Below are 19,209 nucleotides of genomic sequence, written 5' to 3'. Positions count from 1 at the left end.
TGGGAGGGGGTTATATAGGGAGGGGCACTTCCTGTTTTTGAGATTGCCAGTGTCCATCACCTGAAGGTACTCCATATAACCCATATAGTAATGAATATGCCGCTCTGTGTCCCGTGATGTACGATAAAGAAAGTACACATTAACAAATTCCTCAACTTATTTCTGAGAGCCATGCCTAAGGTGAGCTGGAAGCTGACTAGTCATGTAAAGTGATAAGTATAGAACATGCTGGGAAAAGTTCTCATGATTACAGTGAGCCTGTAAACACACTCGGCCATACCAAAACCTTGGACCATTTCCAGCAGCAAGGAAGCTTGTAAAATAGATTGTATAAATAGCATGCGTTTATGTATATGCTATTATTTTAGGAGACTAAAAAATAAGTTGTTACAGCAGAAGTCTTCCTATAAGTCAGGAATATATGAAATAATCTAAAAAATAAAAAAGCATTTCGAACACCAGGGATAGTGCTAGCTCATGGGAAATATAAAAATGATGAAGTTAAAAAAATTACCCATTAAACAAAGACAATGATACATATCAAAATATATATATGAAATAATACATATGAATATAGAATATTTACAAATTCCCAGTCATCAGGTAGAGCTCTAAAAACATTTACCTGCTGATCCAAACTGTTTTGTTGAAAAAGGCCAGTTTACAGATCTCAATAGCTAAAACATAGTTTTCCTTTAACTGTCCTTTTTGGTTTCCAAGATATATTTAATGCCACTGGACAACAATTTCCAATTCTGTTTTGCTTTCTCAGTTCTAAATATATCAGACTGAAACAGTCTCTGCCTGTAGGACAAAAACCATACACATGTATGGTGGTATAGGAGGAACCAGAAGGTTTAACAATAGCGTCAGCATTCAAGGGTGTCTATGCCAGCTTTAGAATGGCCCGTCTCCTGAATTCTATAACAAATCAACCATGCCTGGTCTAGGTGAAAACATCTTGCAGATATGTGGAAAAAGTAGACAATTAAATAGCTAAACAAGCAGAGTAGTTATCCCATTTTCCTTCTCAGACACTGATATTACTGTATATTAACCACTTACGGACCGCCTGCCGCAGGAATACGTCGGCTGTTTGAAGAGGAATACCATTGTTATGGTAGCAGCTAGCTACCATAACCCACCCATTATCCTCTTCTTCAACGAGCAGTCCGCTACAAGATAATAGTGGTCTCAGCGGCGGATAACCAGCAAGATCACTTTTATCAGTCGCGGGAGATAGACCCCCCCCTGCGCTCTCCGGTGCCCTCTGGAGCTGTCAGCAGCGACGGAGGCGATCACGTCTGTCTCCTTGCTGGGTGTGGAGACAAGTGAAGGGAAGATGGCCCTCACCCATCTCCATATCACTGCAAGGCAGAAGTGACGTCAAGGGACATATTTTTTATACATTTTTTTTTGCATTTTAGTCTAAATATGAGATCTGAGTTTTTTTTTACCCCAGATCTCATATTTAAGAGGACCTGTCATGCTTTTTTACATGTTTACATTCCTTGTAATAGGAATAAGAAAAACTTTTTTAAAAGCATCCGTCCTGACGAGCTTGTGCGCAGAAGTGAATGCATACGTGAGCAGCGCCCGCATATAAAAACGGTGTTCAAACCACGCATGTGAGGCATTGTCGCAATCATTAGAGTGAGAGCAATAATTCTAGCACTAGACCTCCTCTGTAACTCAAAACATGCAACCTGTAGAATTCTTTAAACGTCACCAATGGAGATTTTTAAGGTTAAGTTTGTCGCCATTTCACGAGCGGGGCACAGCATTGAAGCATGGCATGTTGGGTATCAATTTACTTGGCGTAACATGATCTTTCACAATATAAAAAAAAAAAAATGGGCTAACTGTACTGTTCAAAAGAGTGATTTTTTCCCCCAAAAAATGCGCGTTTAAGACCTCTGCACAAATACGCTGTGACAAAAAGTATTGCAACAAACACCATTTTATTCTCTAGGGTGTTAGAAAAAAATATATATATTATGTTTGGGGACTCTAAACACCAAATCTCAGAAAGAGGCTTGGTCCTTAAATGGTTAAGGGATTACTTAATCTGAAAACATGAACCCACATGTTGATCAGTTTTCTTTTTATGTGTAACTGATCACAGCCTTGAGAGCCATTGCTCAATGTAAACATCTGCATCCATGAATTGACCTTGATGTGTGCCTCTCAGAAGAGTGATACGCCATAAGCAAAGGCTATTTTTGAGCAGGCTTTGCTTGTGTACAACATGTCCTGTAGTGGTTCAGGCTACTAAGAATATGTGGAAGTGTCAGATGCCTCCAAGGCGAATTGACTAAATTATTTTACATAATAACCAACCATTTTCCAAAAAGTACCCAGAGCCGATTATTCTGTTGCATACAGCATTAACCCCTTTTTTTTAAATGCGATTCTCACGCAGGTTGAGAAGTACCGACAATCATAAGCTGTAAATTACCTTTGTTAAGCATGTGGAACGTTTGTGCCTGACAAACAATTGGAGCTAATCTGCTACAGGCATGTCTAAACTCTTTTTGTCTGGAACCCAGATTAAAAAAGTGGAGACAGTGTTTGGACTTGCATTTAGATTTTGAGTTGAACGTTCTGTACTAGGTGAGAGCCATCTAAAAAATGATTATTAGTCACATTACCATATAGAATACAAAAGGTAGTACAAACTCTTTATGTGGACCTGAATTCAAAATGTCGATGTATCTAGAAATGTTGATTGTGCCTAAAGAATACACTGAAGAATGTACCTCCTATTTCTTCTGTATTGTAATTTTACTGCCCCCCTTTATAGTGTAAACGGTTGGCGCTATATAAATCCTGAATAATAATAACAATAATAATAAACAACAATAAACCGTTTATCTCAAATTGCTCCTGAAAAGAAGCAGCGCACTTCCTATCATGCGAGTGTGCCTAAACTATAATTTGCCTGAAGCCCAATAGCTGTAAATCTATTGAAGATATAAGGCACTGTTGCCCTTGAAAGCTAGTCTGATTTGAACTGATATTTGGCAATGTCACTACTGTGCATAGGTGTGTGCAGCCTAATGCATTAGGGTGTGCACCCTTAAGCTCAAACACACATGCATGTGTTTGTATCTACATATATATGACCCCGGCACATTGATCTCCCTGCTGGCACAGTGAAAGAGAAGAGCATAAACACTTCTCTTATGGCATAACCGGTAAGAAGGAGATTTTTCCCATGTTCCTGTTGCTACACAGAGAGATAACACTAATGTGCATGGGGTGATTAGGGTGTGCCTGGGCACACCCGGCACACCCTGTGCGCACGCCTATGCTACTGTGCTTGCTGCAGAGGCGGCTGTACCTGTACTGCATGCATCTCTCGGGTTTCTGCCTTATTTACCCTGTGGATGCGTTTCCTAAGTTTCCCCTGCTGCTTTTGTAAGTGCAACTCCACTTTTGTTACAAACTTTGTTGCAGATTCCTACCTTTTGTTATTCTAAAGAAAAACATTTGTTTTTCCCCTGTGTCCATGTGCAAAATAAATGTAAATGGGAGTGATCTTATAATTATCAATCGGCTGCTGCACATGCAGGGTTCTAATGAGGAAAGTAGGCATCTCTTTAGATGCGATTTTCTTTTTCGGAATCTCACCAAAAATGACACTTTTTTTCTGCATCTTAAAACAGACTTTTCTCAGAAAATTGGCAAGCCAACCACACAAGCTGGAAATGGCATTTCTGGGGAGTGTTCTGGACACCATCTGTGTACAGAACACCTCCAGGGTCCTATATTGCATTTTACAGGAAGTTACAGTGCTGATTGAAAAGTAAAGGTAGCTTTTGATATCATCTCTTAGAATGTAAAGCCTATTGAGCAGGGCCCTCAGATTCTTCCTGTATTGAATTGTATACTGTACGGTCTGCCCTAACGTAAAGCACTGCGCAAACTGTTGGCGCTATATAAATCCTGTATAATAATACTACCATTCAAATACAATATGACTTGTGTAGCAACTGTAACTGCTATATTTTTTTTATTTGCCATTCTTTTTTCCATAAAAGTGGAGTTACACCAACATGCAGCTACACAAGGCTACATCTTTGATGCAGTCGGGGCAAAAATTAAACAGCGTGACAAAATTGACGGGTGTTACCAGTGCCGAACGTGACCCAGGGCCACCCTACAGCCTTGTGCAATGCATACGATTGTGGTGCAGCGAGGTAGCATTTACAGGAATAAATCAGATGGCGAGGAGGGGACATTGCGCCTTCTCACCACCTGTCAAACCCCTCCACCGAGGATAGATTTTCAAATCTCATATGTGTACAAGGAAAAGCTGTCAGTGATACTGCTGACCTCTTTCTAAAAATGTTAGTTCTCTGCCGGATGTACAATACCAGTGGTTGACACAGAGAAGATCAACATTCTGTGAAATGCAAAGAACCAAAAAAAAAAGTGTGCATTCACAGGGAATCTTCATCAGTGATGGTCTATTGGCTTGGTAAAATATATTTTTTCCCGAAAGGCCCCGAGTTGTCCAAATATTGTATAGAGAGGCAGTAAGCATGGAGCTTTACTACATATGCTAAAATGTAACCCATCTTAAAAATATTCAACACACACTATATTATAACCTCTCATCACACAATTAATGCAACACTTTTACTGGGTCGCTCATTTTCTCACAATATATAAAAAGGAAAATCGGTGAGGTACTGATGACCAATATCGTTGCAGGTTACCAACTCACCCAATTTTGGGTTGGAGTTCCTTATGAAGACAGAAGAGACAGACCAAATAGAAGGGAAGTGGGAATAGGACCTAAGGTGCCCTTACCTTCAATGAAGGAAAAGGATTAAACTACGGTTTAACCTAATATTACTTTTTTTAGAACAATTGGTAGAAAAAATGCATCATTGAAAGAAAAGCATCTAAGCATATTCTGTCGGAAATTCCGACAGAAAAAGCCAGATGGAGCCTACACACGGTCGGAATTTTCAACCAAAAGCTCACATCAAACTTTTCTTGTCGGAATTTCCGATTGTGTGTACGTAAAAAACACTAATACATGCTACCAGAAAAATAATACAAGATGACACAAGGACATTTATTTCAAAATGAAGGTCATGTTTTCAGGCTTTCCATTATTTTGCACAGGCGATTAGATCAATTTCACTGCCTTAGTAATTACCACAGGCGTTTCATCTGAGGGAAATCCTGAAAACATGACCTGTTGGAGAGCCTTGAGGACACTGCTCTAGGGCAGAGTGCTGGATTGAGATCAGGATCAGTTATGTATAAGGGGTGGGCCTGGGGCCTGGCTTGGCCTTAATGCAAAGAAGAAGGTAAAAACCTTTTACCTTTACAACCACTTTAAGATGGACCAATAAAATCACTAAATTTAAAAATGCAGTCATCCAACTCATTGTTGCCATACAGACTTTAGAAGTATCCACTAGATGCAATGAGAACCATTTGCACTTATTTTGTGGCCATGCCATACCATATCAAAGTTGTAAAGTGTGTTTATTATTGGTATTTCTTAATTTTGACTGCTCACTAAGCAACATACATAGTTTAGAAACTTCCCATACAAGCACCAGTGAATATTTTATTAAACTCCTTGATGTCTGAAATGTCACCCCTCCATGTTCAGGACACTGGTACCCATGCCAAAACTGATGAGGGCACGAGACACAATTGTGTCTTATTACACAGACAGGAGTCAGTTTCCCTCGCTGATGAATACTACTTCCTGGTGCTGACATACAAGCCTTTTGTTACCCCATTCGTAAGCTTGATGAAGCTCTAAGCTCATCTGGACAGGGTTAACAAGCAGTTGATTGCTTTAAAAGGTCATTGTGTGGCCAGTATAAAGGCAACTCTATAATCAGGTAAAAATAAAAGTGACACTGCTTTAAAACCCAAACAGAAAAACAAAAATGTGTAACAATGAAAGTGATCGAAATAAAACAAGTACATTTTACGGTTCACCAAGCAGCAGTGAATGTATCAGGTAGATGAAACCTACCTGGAAGGGAGCCTTGCCAGTCAGGCACTGATAGATGATGGTACCGATGCTCCACAAGTCAGCTTTGGCATCATAGTGCTGGGACATAATAACCTCAGGTGCCTTTTAAAAGAAATATGTCATATTATTAGCTGTTAGTATCTGTGTGATAGCATGACATTATCTTTAAATCCCACTAAGAAACAGATGCAAAACTACAAGAACAGCATGCATACAGACTGTCTGATTTGCGTCAATGTGTACACTGAATACTTTACACAGATCAGTGTATTTTTTTATATAATACTTGAACATGTAGGCAACATTAAATGCACCATAGTATGCAAGATCTATATGTAGCACTACCCCCGTAGGAGCTGCTGGATTAGATTTGGGCCTTGCACGTTACCTCAACATTCGTTGTCTAGGGGAAGAAAGTCTGTAAAGAACTCCAATGTCCACACAAGTTGTAAAACCTTTAGCGGTTTTATTTTTCTCATAACTTGCAAGAAAGTAGAAGGATGGAGGAGCAGGGGAAGGTTCAGGCGTATAGGGAAAACTTCTAAATTCCAAAAAAGTCACTCACCACTTCCTCTCGGGTGGCTTTTGCTCACCCGGATAGGCCCCTCTCACCTGGCCTAGCAGCCGGAATGATGCACCAACAATGATCAGTAACAGTCTCTGCCATAGACTGGTTGCAGGCAAAAGTGAACAGTCCGGAATCCTCTGCCACAGGATTTGGTACCCGGACTTCCAGCCATACAGTTTAAGAGCCTTTAAACTGATCCGGCGAAACTGTAGAGTCACCAGGCCTATCCCGAGACATCAGCCTTCCGCTTGGCCCCATCCTGGGCAGGTCCTCCCCTGGTTTCCTCCATTAAGTAGCTTCCTCATGTGAGACAGACAGCTCAGGATCACTTGAAATCATAGGCCCCAGTCAGGATGGCTGGGCCTACTTGGTAGAAGTACAGCCTCGGGCCAACAAGGCCCGAGGCTAAACGACCATGACAGACCTCGAGCCGGCAGAGCCTCTCACAACATGGCGTCTGTCCCTTAAGTATCCTTCCCCAGCATGCCCAGCGGGGAGACCACTCCCACTGGGCTGCTCCCGGGAAAAGACACCCAATGCACCGTAGCCTGCCCGAGTTCCAACATTGGCCAGTGATGGCATCGCCACCTACAGGCAACAGTGGGAAAATCCCTCCAAGCACAGCCATAGCCAGAACAGAGGCCGATTTTGTATCAATCATCAAAGTCTGAGCCAATTATCAGCTCAGACACCCACTAAATTTAACATAGCGCCTGGTCATCAGGAGCAGGGCGCTACATATATTTAAGATGTTCTTAAACCTAAATGGCTATAGTGCTGCAGACCTCAGGACTTACCAGGTTCACTGTATCTTTTTCTTCAACACCTGTAGACATGCTGTATGTCATCTGTAAAAAGGGGGCTTTCCCATGGTACCTACTTTATGGGGTCCCCAAACCCTTGCAGGGTCCCACGGAGCCACTTCTGCATGCATGCACGCACGCACGCACGCAACGTAGGCCTACACATTCAAAAGCCTATAGCAGCAAACCACTTCCCTGCTCCTCCCTTATCCTACCAGGAAGGCTGACAGCAGCCTCAGTCTGCAATGTCCAATGGTAAAGTCCCCTGTGACAGTCTCAGTGTGGGTGCGTCCCTATTCCAAAGTTCAGGGAAAAGGAGCAAAGCGTTGTGGAGCCAATGGCCATCAACACATAAAACATGCAACAACAAAAAATGTGCAACAACAATGCACTGCAAAATGATTCACTCCTTGGGCTGCTTGGGCCAATTTAAAATTTGAATATTTAATGCTACTTTTGTAGTATAACTAAAAAAGCAAGATTTTTTTTTCTTACTTTTGGAAAGAGTGGAGATTGATTATTTGTTTTTTTATTGCCATCTGTATCCCTGATTGGGAGATTCACCCTCTCTATTTGTCCAATTTACCATAATCAATGAAAGTAAAGGAAAATCCCAAATTTTGAGTTGTCCCCAGAAAAGCAATAGAGACATCTTCCAATGGGGACACTAGTTCTGGTGATTTGAGGGTCCGCAAGAGATTTGCTTAATTTTCAGGGATTTCCTCTCACTTCCTGTTTGGCTATGGGACAGGAAGTGAAGGTAAATCTCCCTAAAAAATGGGACAAAGATGGCAAAAATAAACCTTACAGGGGTCACAACCCTTCCTTACTCTAGCCAAAATAACACCCACTTAGTTCACATTACACTTTTTTTTATATTTATTCTCCCACATATAATTATATATATATATATATATATATATATATATATATATATATATATATATATATATATATATATACACACACACACACACACACACACACACACATATATATAAAATATAAAAGTGTGTGTATGTGTATCTATCTATATATTTTTTTTAACATAAAGTATCTATATATTAGATAGATAGAGATTATATAATCTCTAATCTCTACCTATCTATCATATAGTGTGTGTATGTTTATATCTAAACATCCATCTCTCTAACACTAATTATACATTTTATAAAAAATCTCTTCAACACCCACTCCATTACTTCCATCTGTACTCCACAAATATGGTATATTTCTTGGTTCTCCCGTGCAAGGCTTGAGGATGCCAGGGTTACATTAGTTAGAAAATTTCACTGTATATCCAGCTGGCTTTTAAAGTATTTCTCAGTTAGTCAAGATCGAATTTGGGACTAATTTTTCAGGAACAGTATAATTTTATATGCATGAGAAAAATGAACGTCAAATACTGAGTAAATAAATTATTTTGTGATACTCATCTACAACAATATAACCTATAATGTGTTACTTTTTTTTTTCATTTTCACAGCAGCAATAAAAGAAGAAATACATTTTTAAGAAGGAGTGGGGGGTCAGATACAGAGTTTGATTTACAACAATCTTTACGAATGCCTCCATCGAGTGGTACAACGATCACATAACCACAAACGGTTCTCTACACCATATCCATGAGCCTCAGATGGAAACATTTCCGTTTTATTCCATGATTCAGACCTATAAAAGGCAATCATGAAGTTTGCACCAAGAAGGCCAAGCCTTGTGAAGTTCTCTTAATGTAACATGCAGGTAGAAGAGAAAGGAAGAAAAAAAAGACTCAGCAATACAGAGCCTATTCGTAGTTTTTCTAACCCTGTCCTCTGAATACAGATCTACTTAGGATTCAGTGCAGATGTTTAGGCAAAGTGGAGAGAAACACATTGCATAAATTACTGTCCGATGTCTGCATTTGCCTTGAAGCCCAGCTTGGGAGCTGTACAGGACTATCAACGAAAGCTACCAGGATATAAGAATTGTGAAATCTGCTGGGCACATGCCAGCTGTTTACTTTACAGATAGGTGTCCAACTGCCAGCAGTCAAGCAGCACAATTCTCCCTGGCAGATGCGACAGTTCCCATCCCCCCCAGGCAGGGTATGGATGCTGCAAAGCGGACTCATTCCCACTCTGATCTTCCATAGAATTAACACAGCTAGGGCAGATGAAAACACAAGGCTGGCACTCTTTTGATGTATTTACCAAATGTAATTAGCAAATATGCCCTTTCCATTCAAATGGTTCTTTCAATGCTACTTGCATGGCTTTGGCCCAACCTACTGTAATTTTTTTTTCCAGAGCTTGGTTTAGATTTAGAGCAAATGGATATTGATACTATAAATAAAATAGATCATAAATTGAAATGGCAGAGACACACCATTGATTTTTTACACAATAGTTTATGTGCAACAATAACACTATACGAATCACAGTAACAAAGGGTATTCATTATCACAGGCAACACTATAAACCCAACATCTGTAACATATTTTCTATTATTATGACCCTAGGAAGGAAGCAGAGACAGAATGTGTGGGCACACATCACATCTTCAAACATAACAATTACAGCTCCCCTTATAATTATTTGACTTGGAAATAAAAAGAGTAAACTGAAACCTTCATTGATCTGACTTCATCACACTACAGCACATAAAACATTGTTTATATTGTTGTAGAGAATATCTGTATCTATAAAATGAATAATGCTGTAAATGGCACAATTGACTCCTACTTCTTGAAATAAAAGAATAGGGGGGGGGGGGGGGGGAGTACAATAAAAAACAAAAACAAACAAAAAAATAGATGTCTCAAATCTAGGCAATTTAAAAGCCAAGTTCACCTTTTGGGACAGGTTACATATTACACCTATATTTAGGGTGAAACATGTTCCAGCACAGCACATCCTCCACCTACGACAGCAGATGGGGGTTCCACCCCCCCAAAGCCACTGTCACATTTTAAATTGGCATGGCTGTGTCACCCACACAGCATCATCATCATTCATTCACAGAAATCTGTGAATAAAGAAACTACAAGTCCTGGCTGTCACTAAAGTACGGTAGATGCTCTAAAATTGGAAGCCTGTAGAGAAGAAGAAGCCGTTCACTTTAAGCTTGCCCTACACATCCTGCTTCCCAAGACTCTGTATTGGTCAAGGAGGCCAAGAGTCATAATAAAGAATCAATATGGGAGTTGGAGAAGGCGCCAGGGCCTAGCTCAGCATTTAGGCCTCAGTCACAGGGCCAAATTGGCTGTGGTGCGTCAGATCTGCTTTATGCGGAAAAGCCGCTCCCAGGCAGCCTGTACAAAGCAATGACAGGCTGATAACTGCTCCAGTTGTCCAAAGCGGTCTAGTAGCTTGCATCCGGATGATTACACCTGAGCCTCAGCTGCGTCCGCTATCAGCCCAGTAAAGCTTTGTACAGATTTCTTGGCTGCGGCTGTTTGCTTAGACCTGGGATTGCATGCACAGTTTTTGGCAAAATACTTGACGCACCTCAGCAGATTTGGCTATGTGAAAGTGGCTTTGCAAAAAAAGTTGAGATTTGTATACAAACACCACCTGCCTGTAGCTCAAGATCTACCCATTTTATCCGACATGTGGTGCATAGTCAGGTTTGTGATAGTAATTTCCACTAATACAAATATGGTCATTACTGACTGCGAATTGGTAATGAGCGCAGATTGGTTAAGGTCATGGGAGCTCATTTATGCCTGCAGAACTAATCTTAAGATGGCCTTAGGTATTTGCACTGTTTATAATCACCTTAAAGCGGAGGTTCACCCGCACAGGACACTATTTCCCCCTAGATGGATGCTCGTTTTGTCTAGGGGAATCGGCTAGTTGTTTTAAAATATGATCCGTACTTACCGTTTACGAGATGCATCTTCTCCGCCGCTTCCGGGTATGGGCTGCGGGACTGGGCGTTCCTATTTTGATTGACAGTCTTCCGAGAGGCTTCCGACGGTCGCATCCATCGCGTCACGATTTTCCGAAAGAAGCCGAACGTCGGTGCGCAGGCGCAGTATAGAGCCGCACCGACGTTCGGCTTCTTTCGGCTACTAGTGACGCGATGGATGCGACCGTCGGAAGACTGTCAATCAAGAAGGAACGCCAGCTCCCGAAGACCCATACCCGGAAGCGACGGAGAAGATGCATCTCGAAAACGGGTAAGTACTGCTCATATTTTAAAACAACTAGCCGATTCCCCTAGACAAAACGAGCAGGAATCTAAGGGGAAAAGGTAAAAAAATAAATAAACGGGTGAACTCCCGCTTTAAAAACATTGTTTGTGTGGTCAATAAAAAATGAAATAATAATAATAAAAAATAAAAAAAAGGGATTACAATTTTTTCCTTACCATGTACATGGGAGATCCACAAAGAGTTGCAGCCATCATGTTGTTTTGCAGGTATCTTGCAAATCCAAAATCAGCTGTGCATGAAAACAGAATTCATTAAGAATACCCTTCTTTTAACCAACTAAAAGACAATTTAGAATTGCACAAAGAATTACTGCAACTGAGCTAGTGTTTGTACAGGTACAAACCATTCATTAAAGATCAGCCCTTTATTATATGTGATCATCCAATGCAGTATATGGAAGCTTAATGCGACCCTCTCACTATACTAAACAGCCAAGGCACCTGTAAAAGGAGAGGCAGAACACAACCCAATTCAGTAGAAATGGACATTCCCCAAAATTCGCACAGAAACCGGCACCTCTGGGAATCTCCAGGTCCCCAGCAGCTCTCCGTTTCCTCCTGCTGACCTTCTTACTATTACAAGAGGCAGTAAGCATGTAGACGTCATCAGGAAGAACCGCTGAATGATGTGGGGGACCTGGAGATAACCTGATGACCTAATCAGGACAGATAGAGAGGGCAAATCTGTGGACAAAGAACGCAATACAGACTGTGGGAGCACACAAAGCAATAAAAACCTTTCACAGAGGTTCTAGCCCCTCAAATATATTGTGTGGGTAGCACAGTGGCTAAGTGGTTAGTACTTCCACCTATCAGCACTAGGGTCGTTAGTTTGAATTGCAACAAACGGCACTACCTGCCTGGAGTTTGAATGTTCTCCTGGTGCCTGCATGGGTTTCCTCTGGGTACTCAGCTTTCCTCCCACATGCCAACGACATGCAGGTAGGTTAATTGGCTCCAGTCTAAATTGGCCCTAGTATGTGTATGTATGAATGTGAGTTAGGGACCTTAGATTGCAAGTTCTTTGATGGCAGGGACTGATGTGAATGTACAATATATATGTGTAATCCGCTGCATAAATTGTCAGCACTATTAAAAAAAAAATATATATATATATATATATATATATATATATATATATATATATATATATATATATACACATATATATATATATATATATATATATATATATATATATATATATACACACACACATACATACATACATACATACATACATACACACACATCTATAATAAGGAAAAAAAAATATTATTACAGATACTTATATAGTGCCATCAATTTATCACATTCATACTATATATATATATATATATATATATATATATATATATATATATATATATATATATAGTAGGGCCAATTAACCTGTCAGCATGTCTTTGGAGGGTGGGAGGAAACCCATGCAGGCATGCAGGCACAGGAAGAACATGCAAACTCCATGCAGGTGGTGCCGTGATTGGGATTCCAACCAATGACCCTATTCAGCTAGGCAGAAGTGCTAACCACCTAGCCACTGTGCTGCCCCACTTGGCTTTAGACACAATACAATTTTCAGAGCTAGTGCAACAATCACTACAAACACATATCCAAAAACAAACATACATTAAATAAACAGCATGAATCAGAACATAAAACCGCTGGATGTGTGTTAGCATTGCAATTCTATTTATACAGTATTGCATAACAGACCATTGTGGCAAATAATTTGTTAAAGATTAGCAAGCAATATTAGTAAGCAATATGGCCACTGTGTGATGTATTCGCTGCTCTGGGTCTGCCTATGGGCACAACTTAACCAACATCCAATGATATTTAAATGCCTTCTCCATGAATCGCTCCTATCTCCGGCCAGAGAGAATGTACACCAGATCGGACACATCAATGGCACACTCTCTGATAGTCAAAGGCTGACAACAGAGTCCAATTAATGAAAAAGGCTAGACACGGTCACAGCATGATCGCTATACAGTGTTCACACTACCCCATACAAGAAGACAAACCGCGCTGCATTTATTTAAAAACCTTTATAAAAATCTATTGAATAATCAAACAAAGAACACAAGAGGGTGCAAGTGTTCAGGATCATGAAACAAGCATGTTTGTTTCTGATGGAGCTCAAAAAAATAATTAATCATAGTAAAAAAAATTCAGTTCCAAAATCAATATGAAAGCATTCAGCAACACAAACATCAAGATAAACAAAATGAATTTCTAGAATAGAGAAGTGTGTCGGGTTGCTTAACCTGTTCACTTCAAGTTGACTAACAGCTGCAGAAAATTGCACATTACAAAACACCCCGATTACTTCAATGCTGACCTCCGGGCAGCAAGAAAAGCTCCCATTATCTCAACTATGTACTTAACATTTTTGAAAAAAATTGCAAAACATAAAAATGCACCAATTACAAAGAACAATTACCTTCCTTTGTCTGAAAGTTTATTTTTTTATAGAGTGGAAAGGGTTCAGACTTGGACGTTCGCAGAGCTTTTTTAGGGGGAAAGCCAAGGTCACCCATGCTCCGCCCCTTTTTGACAAGGTCACGAAGGGGAGAGGGGGCAAACTATATGGGCACAACAACATATTTATGCTATTGCGCCCATATAACTCCAGTCCTATTGTGGCCATACATGCTAGTGCGGTCTGTCTCCTAATGTGCCAACACTGCCCAGTGACACTGACCTGCAGCGCTGCTGTGAATCCCAAGGGTCTGTGGCTATCAGGAGGCAGAGTGATATCAAAAGCACTGCACAGCATGCCTGAAATTCCAGCCGGAACTATAGAAGAGGCATCGGCTTATGCCGCCGACAGATGCTGCTTCAGGGGGGGATGGGTTGGAGTGTGAGGGAGGTGACACTAGGGTTGGTGTCACTTGGTGCGGTAAAGGTAAAGATGGAGTCACACACACACACACCCCCCCCCCCCCACACCTATTTTTGGGCCGGAGGCCCAACGTTGGAGCTCATTGTGGCAGTCAATAAGGCCTAGAGGATAGCAGGTTAGGCACTTTCTAATGGCTTGGTCCCTAGAAACAGTAATGGATAATGGCCAACAGACCCTTTTTTTTACCAGAATCAGCAAAACCGCAGCAGTGATCCCTCCGGCTGGACATTTGCTCACTCTGCGTTGCCAAGGCCAACTCTGATCAGTAGTGTAGCATGTGTGTACATCGGCAGTGGCTCAGTCTTTCCCTCTGATGGTGTGGGTACAGCGTGGCTCCCTCCCTACCTTGACACCCCCCTTGGGTTTAGAAAACCTTAGTTTTTATTGCTGTCCGTGTCCCTGTTAAGGATATTCATCCTCTATTTATCCTGTTTACTGTGATCTGTGAAAGGGAAAGTAAATGAAAATCCCAAAGAGGAGAAATCTTCCAATGGGGACACTTGTTGCGATGACCCTGGTGACAAACTGGGATGCTCTTACTTTGGAGGGATCTCCTCTCATTTCCTGTTTTGGCTATGGGACAGGAAGTGATAGGAAGTTTCACCAATGAGACATACGGTAGATTGCAAAAAGAATCCAAAATTAAAAAAAAGTTGTGTCTATAGATGCACTTTAAAATCAGACTCTTGCAATCCCATGCTTAGACACAGATGGATAAAATGTTGTCTGGTTCAGTAGGGACCGGACAAATCTAAATCCATCTATTACTATTTCTGATCGACTTCTATCGAACAGGACTGTTGGAAAACATTTTTCGATCAGCCAGCTGCAGCCTATCGGAGAGTAACACTGTCAGAATACAATAGCACAGTGGGGGGAGATTCCTTCATCCACCTTAGGTGTGTGTGTGGATGGAGGAATCCTATCATATTGTCCTATGCTCAGCCTTAGGGCCCTTTTACACGGGCTGTTCGTTCAGGTCCGGCTGTTAGTTTTTCAGTTGGACCTGATTGGACACTCCATTCACTCCTATTAGCAGTGGATGTCAGCGGTGACATGTCTGCTGACACCCACTGCTATCTGATCCAATCCTGTTCACCAAAATTCAGACAGATGGTAGTCCTATGTTCCACCTGTCTGGCAAATTGGATCAGAAGAAAATGGACAGGTGGTGCGGACATGCTAGGGGAAAGCAAACTGAATAGAAGGATGAACCCATCTATCTGCTGCAGCTCTTTCACTGTCCAATTAGCAGGCTGGGGGGCCATTCTTTCAAAACCTGTATGGCTGCTGTAGTAGAAGGCAAGGATCAGAAATGACTGGATCACAAGGCTAGCCTCAAAGAATTGTAAACAATACAGTACAGTATTGTTTTTCAAATTGTGCATTTACCAGCTTGCAGTGAGTTCAGCTTTATTAAAATGAAAAGTACAGCCAAAGCTCATTTGGCTGCACTTCTCCTGTGGATCACAGGAGTGTAGTTCGTTCTGCACTCCTGTGACTCGTTTTCAACAGATAGTGGGAAGCCCGCATCACAGAACAAGTCCAGGCTGGGGCAAGATTGCGACAATAAAGTTAAGATCCGTCCACAACCCTGGTCCAGCACCAGGCTCAGCGAGCCACCGAGAGCCCGAGGCAGCCAGCCCCCACCACATCCCAGCACTCCAGTGTGCGCGCGGGGGGGGGGGGGGAGCAGAGAGCCAGTGACTGACAGTCATCAGCTCTCTGCTCACGGAGCTCTTAGAACTGAGGGATCAGTGGTCTTTGATCGCTCAGGTCTCAGTCTTAGAGCCATCAGGTGTCAGATGCTGCATCCACCTAGGTAAGCACGATTTATATATAAAAAAAAAAAAAGAAGACCAACAAACTTCTCTTTTAAGCATACACAGAAAAGTAGAAGTGATGAAATGAATTACATTGCAATTTCTGCTATGACAGAAGTATTTGGGCAACACTACTATTTCCCTTACTTCCCTGTACTAGCCCTTAAAGAAAAGAGTTCTGTACAACCTTTAAAAAAATATACTAACAGAAAACATCAGTTTGCTTGCTCTCACTCAATTTGGTTGGTAGCTATGTGTAACGCAGAGTATATACGGGTAGTTTTATTTTTTTTTCACCCAGGGGGTTGAACGAAAAAAAAAAAACTCAGATACCCGTCAACAAAACAATGTGTGATGCAGCGATATCTCCCGCCGAGTTTATTTTGTTTGACAGGGGGACTCTTAAACTCCCCCCCACACACACTAAAATACAATAATCAGCGCTTTGCAGCAAGAGCGCTCAGATACCGGTCGTTATGTACTGCTGTCTGTTCAACAGAAGCTGGTCCATGTCCTGAAAGTCAGCCGCTTCCTGCTAGACCTGGCAATTTTCAGTATGTGTGTTCCAGGCTTAATGCAATAAGAGAAATAAGAGAGGATGATCTGAACCTACTACATAATGGTCAGACAACAAAGGCCAAAGGATCCAAGAATGAACAAACGTATAACAGCAAGACTGCAGACAGAAAACTTTATAGTCAGCGTCTATCTAAAGAAGGCAGTCGCCCACATCTCACAGGGATGTTGATTCCACAAGGCGATATGGCTAAAGATACTTAAGGCACTGTATAAAGCACACCCTCTATCCATATCATACACGTAGAAAAGAAACAGAACTAAAAATAACTAGATAAAATACTTGGCTACAAGGCGACAGGAAACGGAATTGAAACAAAGCCAGGATAATGGGAGCGAGGAACCTAGAAAATCCCGTGATATATGCTCTACAGATCTTACAGTGCCTTGCGAAAGTATTCGGCCCCCTTGAACTTTTTTTTGCCACATTTCAGGCTTCAAACAAAGATATAAAACTGTAATTTTTTTTGAAGAATCAACAACAAGTGGGACACAATCATGAAGTGGAACGAAATGTATTGGATATTTCAAACTTGTTTAACAAATAAAAAAACTATGAAAGGGTTCACAAATAAACATATCCAGGTGTTAGAATGGCCAAGTCAAATTCCAGACCTGAATCCAATCGAGAATCTGTGGAAAGAACTGAAAACTGCCGTTCACAAACGCTCTCCATCTAACCTCACTGAGCTCGAGCTGTTTTGCAAGGAGGAATGGGCAAAAATTTCAGTCTCTCGATGTGCAAAACTAATAGAGACATACCCCAAGCGACTTACAGCTGTAATCGCAGCAAAAGGTGGCGCTACAAAGTATTAACTTAAGGGGGCTGAATAATTTTGCACGCCCAATTTTTCAGTTTTTTATTTGTTAAAAAAGTTTGAAATATCCAATAAATTTCGTTCCACTTCATGATTGTGTCCCACTTGTTGATTCTTCAAAAAAAAAAAATTACAGTTTTATATCTTTATGTTTGAAGCCTGAAATGTGGCAAAAGGTCGCAAAGTTCAAGGGGGCCGAATACTTTCGCAAGGCACTATATATATATATATATATATATATATATATATATATATATATATATATATCTCTATCTAATGCATCAAATGTGAAAGATTACAGGACAATCCTATAGAAAATTTGTTCCAATATACACCATTTTGGGTTAAATTTATAAATGTTTTCACACAACATTCATCCAAGACTCACACAATTTGTAGCTAAATTTGTAAATCCTTGCAAAACACATGAGTGTGTGAAAATATTTATAAACTCCTTTTTTTGTGGGAATTGAAGGCCAACTACACCCATTTTTTTTAAAGCTTTTAAAAAGAACAAGAAAAAGCTTAGAACTTTTTTCAGGCATTATTGCAGTTTGTGTCTCTATTTATCAATGTAATACTAGTTCAGAAAATTAGGGGAGCAGAATTCACCGAAACCGTAAGACATAAACAGCAAACAAATAGGAGGTCCCAACCCTACCCCACTGTGGGGGAAAGCTTTAGTACACTGCACACATGCACACTGGACGCTAAAATAATCTTATAAAAACGCCAGTAGCTTTGCATCGAGTCTTTCAACGTTTAACGTTTTTGCAATAGCGCCCAAACTCCAAAAAAATGCCCGTTTATGAGCTCCAGTGTGCATGGAGCCTTAAAGCGGGGGTTCACCCGTACATAACACTTTTTCCCCTTAGATTGATGCTCGTTTTGTCTAGGGGAATCGGCTAGTTGTTTTAAAATATGAGCTGTACTTACCGTTTACGAGATGCATCTTCTCCGCCGCTTCTGGTTATGGGCTGCGGGACTGGGCGTTCCTATTTTGACTGACAGTCTTCCGAGAGGCTTCCGACGGTCGCATCCATCGCGTTACGATTTTCCGAAAGAAGCCGAACGTCGGTGCGCAGGCGCAGTATAGAGCCGCACCGACTTTCGGCTACTAGTGACGCGATGGATGCGACCGTCAGAAGCCTCTCGGAAGACTGTCAATCAAGAAGGAACGCCCGCTCCCGAAGACCATACCCGGAAGCGACGGAGAAGATGCATCTCGAAAACGGTAAGTACGGCTCATATTTTAAAACAACTAGCCAATTCCCCTAGACAAAACGAGCATCCATCTAAGGAGAAAAATTGTTTTATGGGTGAACTCCCGCTTTAAAGTAAAAAAAAAAAAAAAAAATGGAAATTAAATGTTACAGGAGGTTCTAACCCTCCACCACCTATACAAAAAAACATTTTTTTTGGCCATGTAGATTTATTCAATAAGTTACACAAGCTTGTGCAACACTTTTTTTACTATTAATTTAATGAACAGACTGGATACTA

The 19,209-nt window shown here is 41.0% G+C and overlaps 1 protein-coding gene across 5 annotated transcripts in view; it reads right to left on the bottom strand.

Annotated features, from left to right (window-relative positions):
- ULK1 (unc-51 like autophagy activating kinase 1) overlaps positions 1–19,209 on the bottom strand; it is a 147,027-nt gene that overhangs the window by 68,023 nt on the left and 59,795 nt on the right. For all 5 annotated transcript variants that reach the window (XM_040347658.1, XM_040347654.1, XM_040347665.1 and 2 more), the window contains exons 7-8: positions 11,738–11,811; positions 6,014–6,115 (exon numbers count right to left, since the gene is read on the bottom strand). In XM_040347658.1, the coding sequence (XP_040203592.1) occupies positions 6,014–6,115; positions 11,738–11,811 (176 nt within the window). The remainder of the gene's footprint in view (positions 1–6,013; positions 6,116–11,737; positions 11,812–19,209) is intronic.

Source organism: Rana temporaria, chromosome 1 (genome assembly GCF_905171775.1).
Source record: "Rana temporaria chromosome 1, aRanTem1.1, whole genome shotgun sequence".
NCBI lineage: Eukaryota > Metazoa > Chordata > Amphibia > Anura > Ranidae > Rana > Rana temporaria.
The sequence above is the reverse complement of the archived record's forward strand: the minus strand, read 5'-3'. Positions and strand labels throughout refer to the sequence as shown.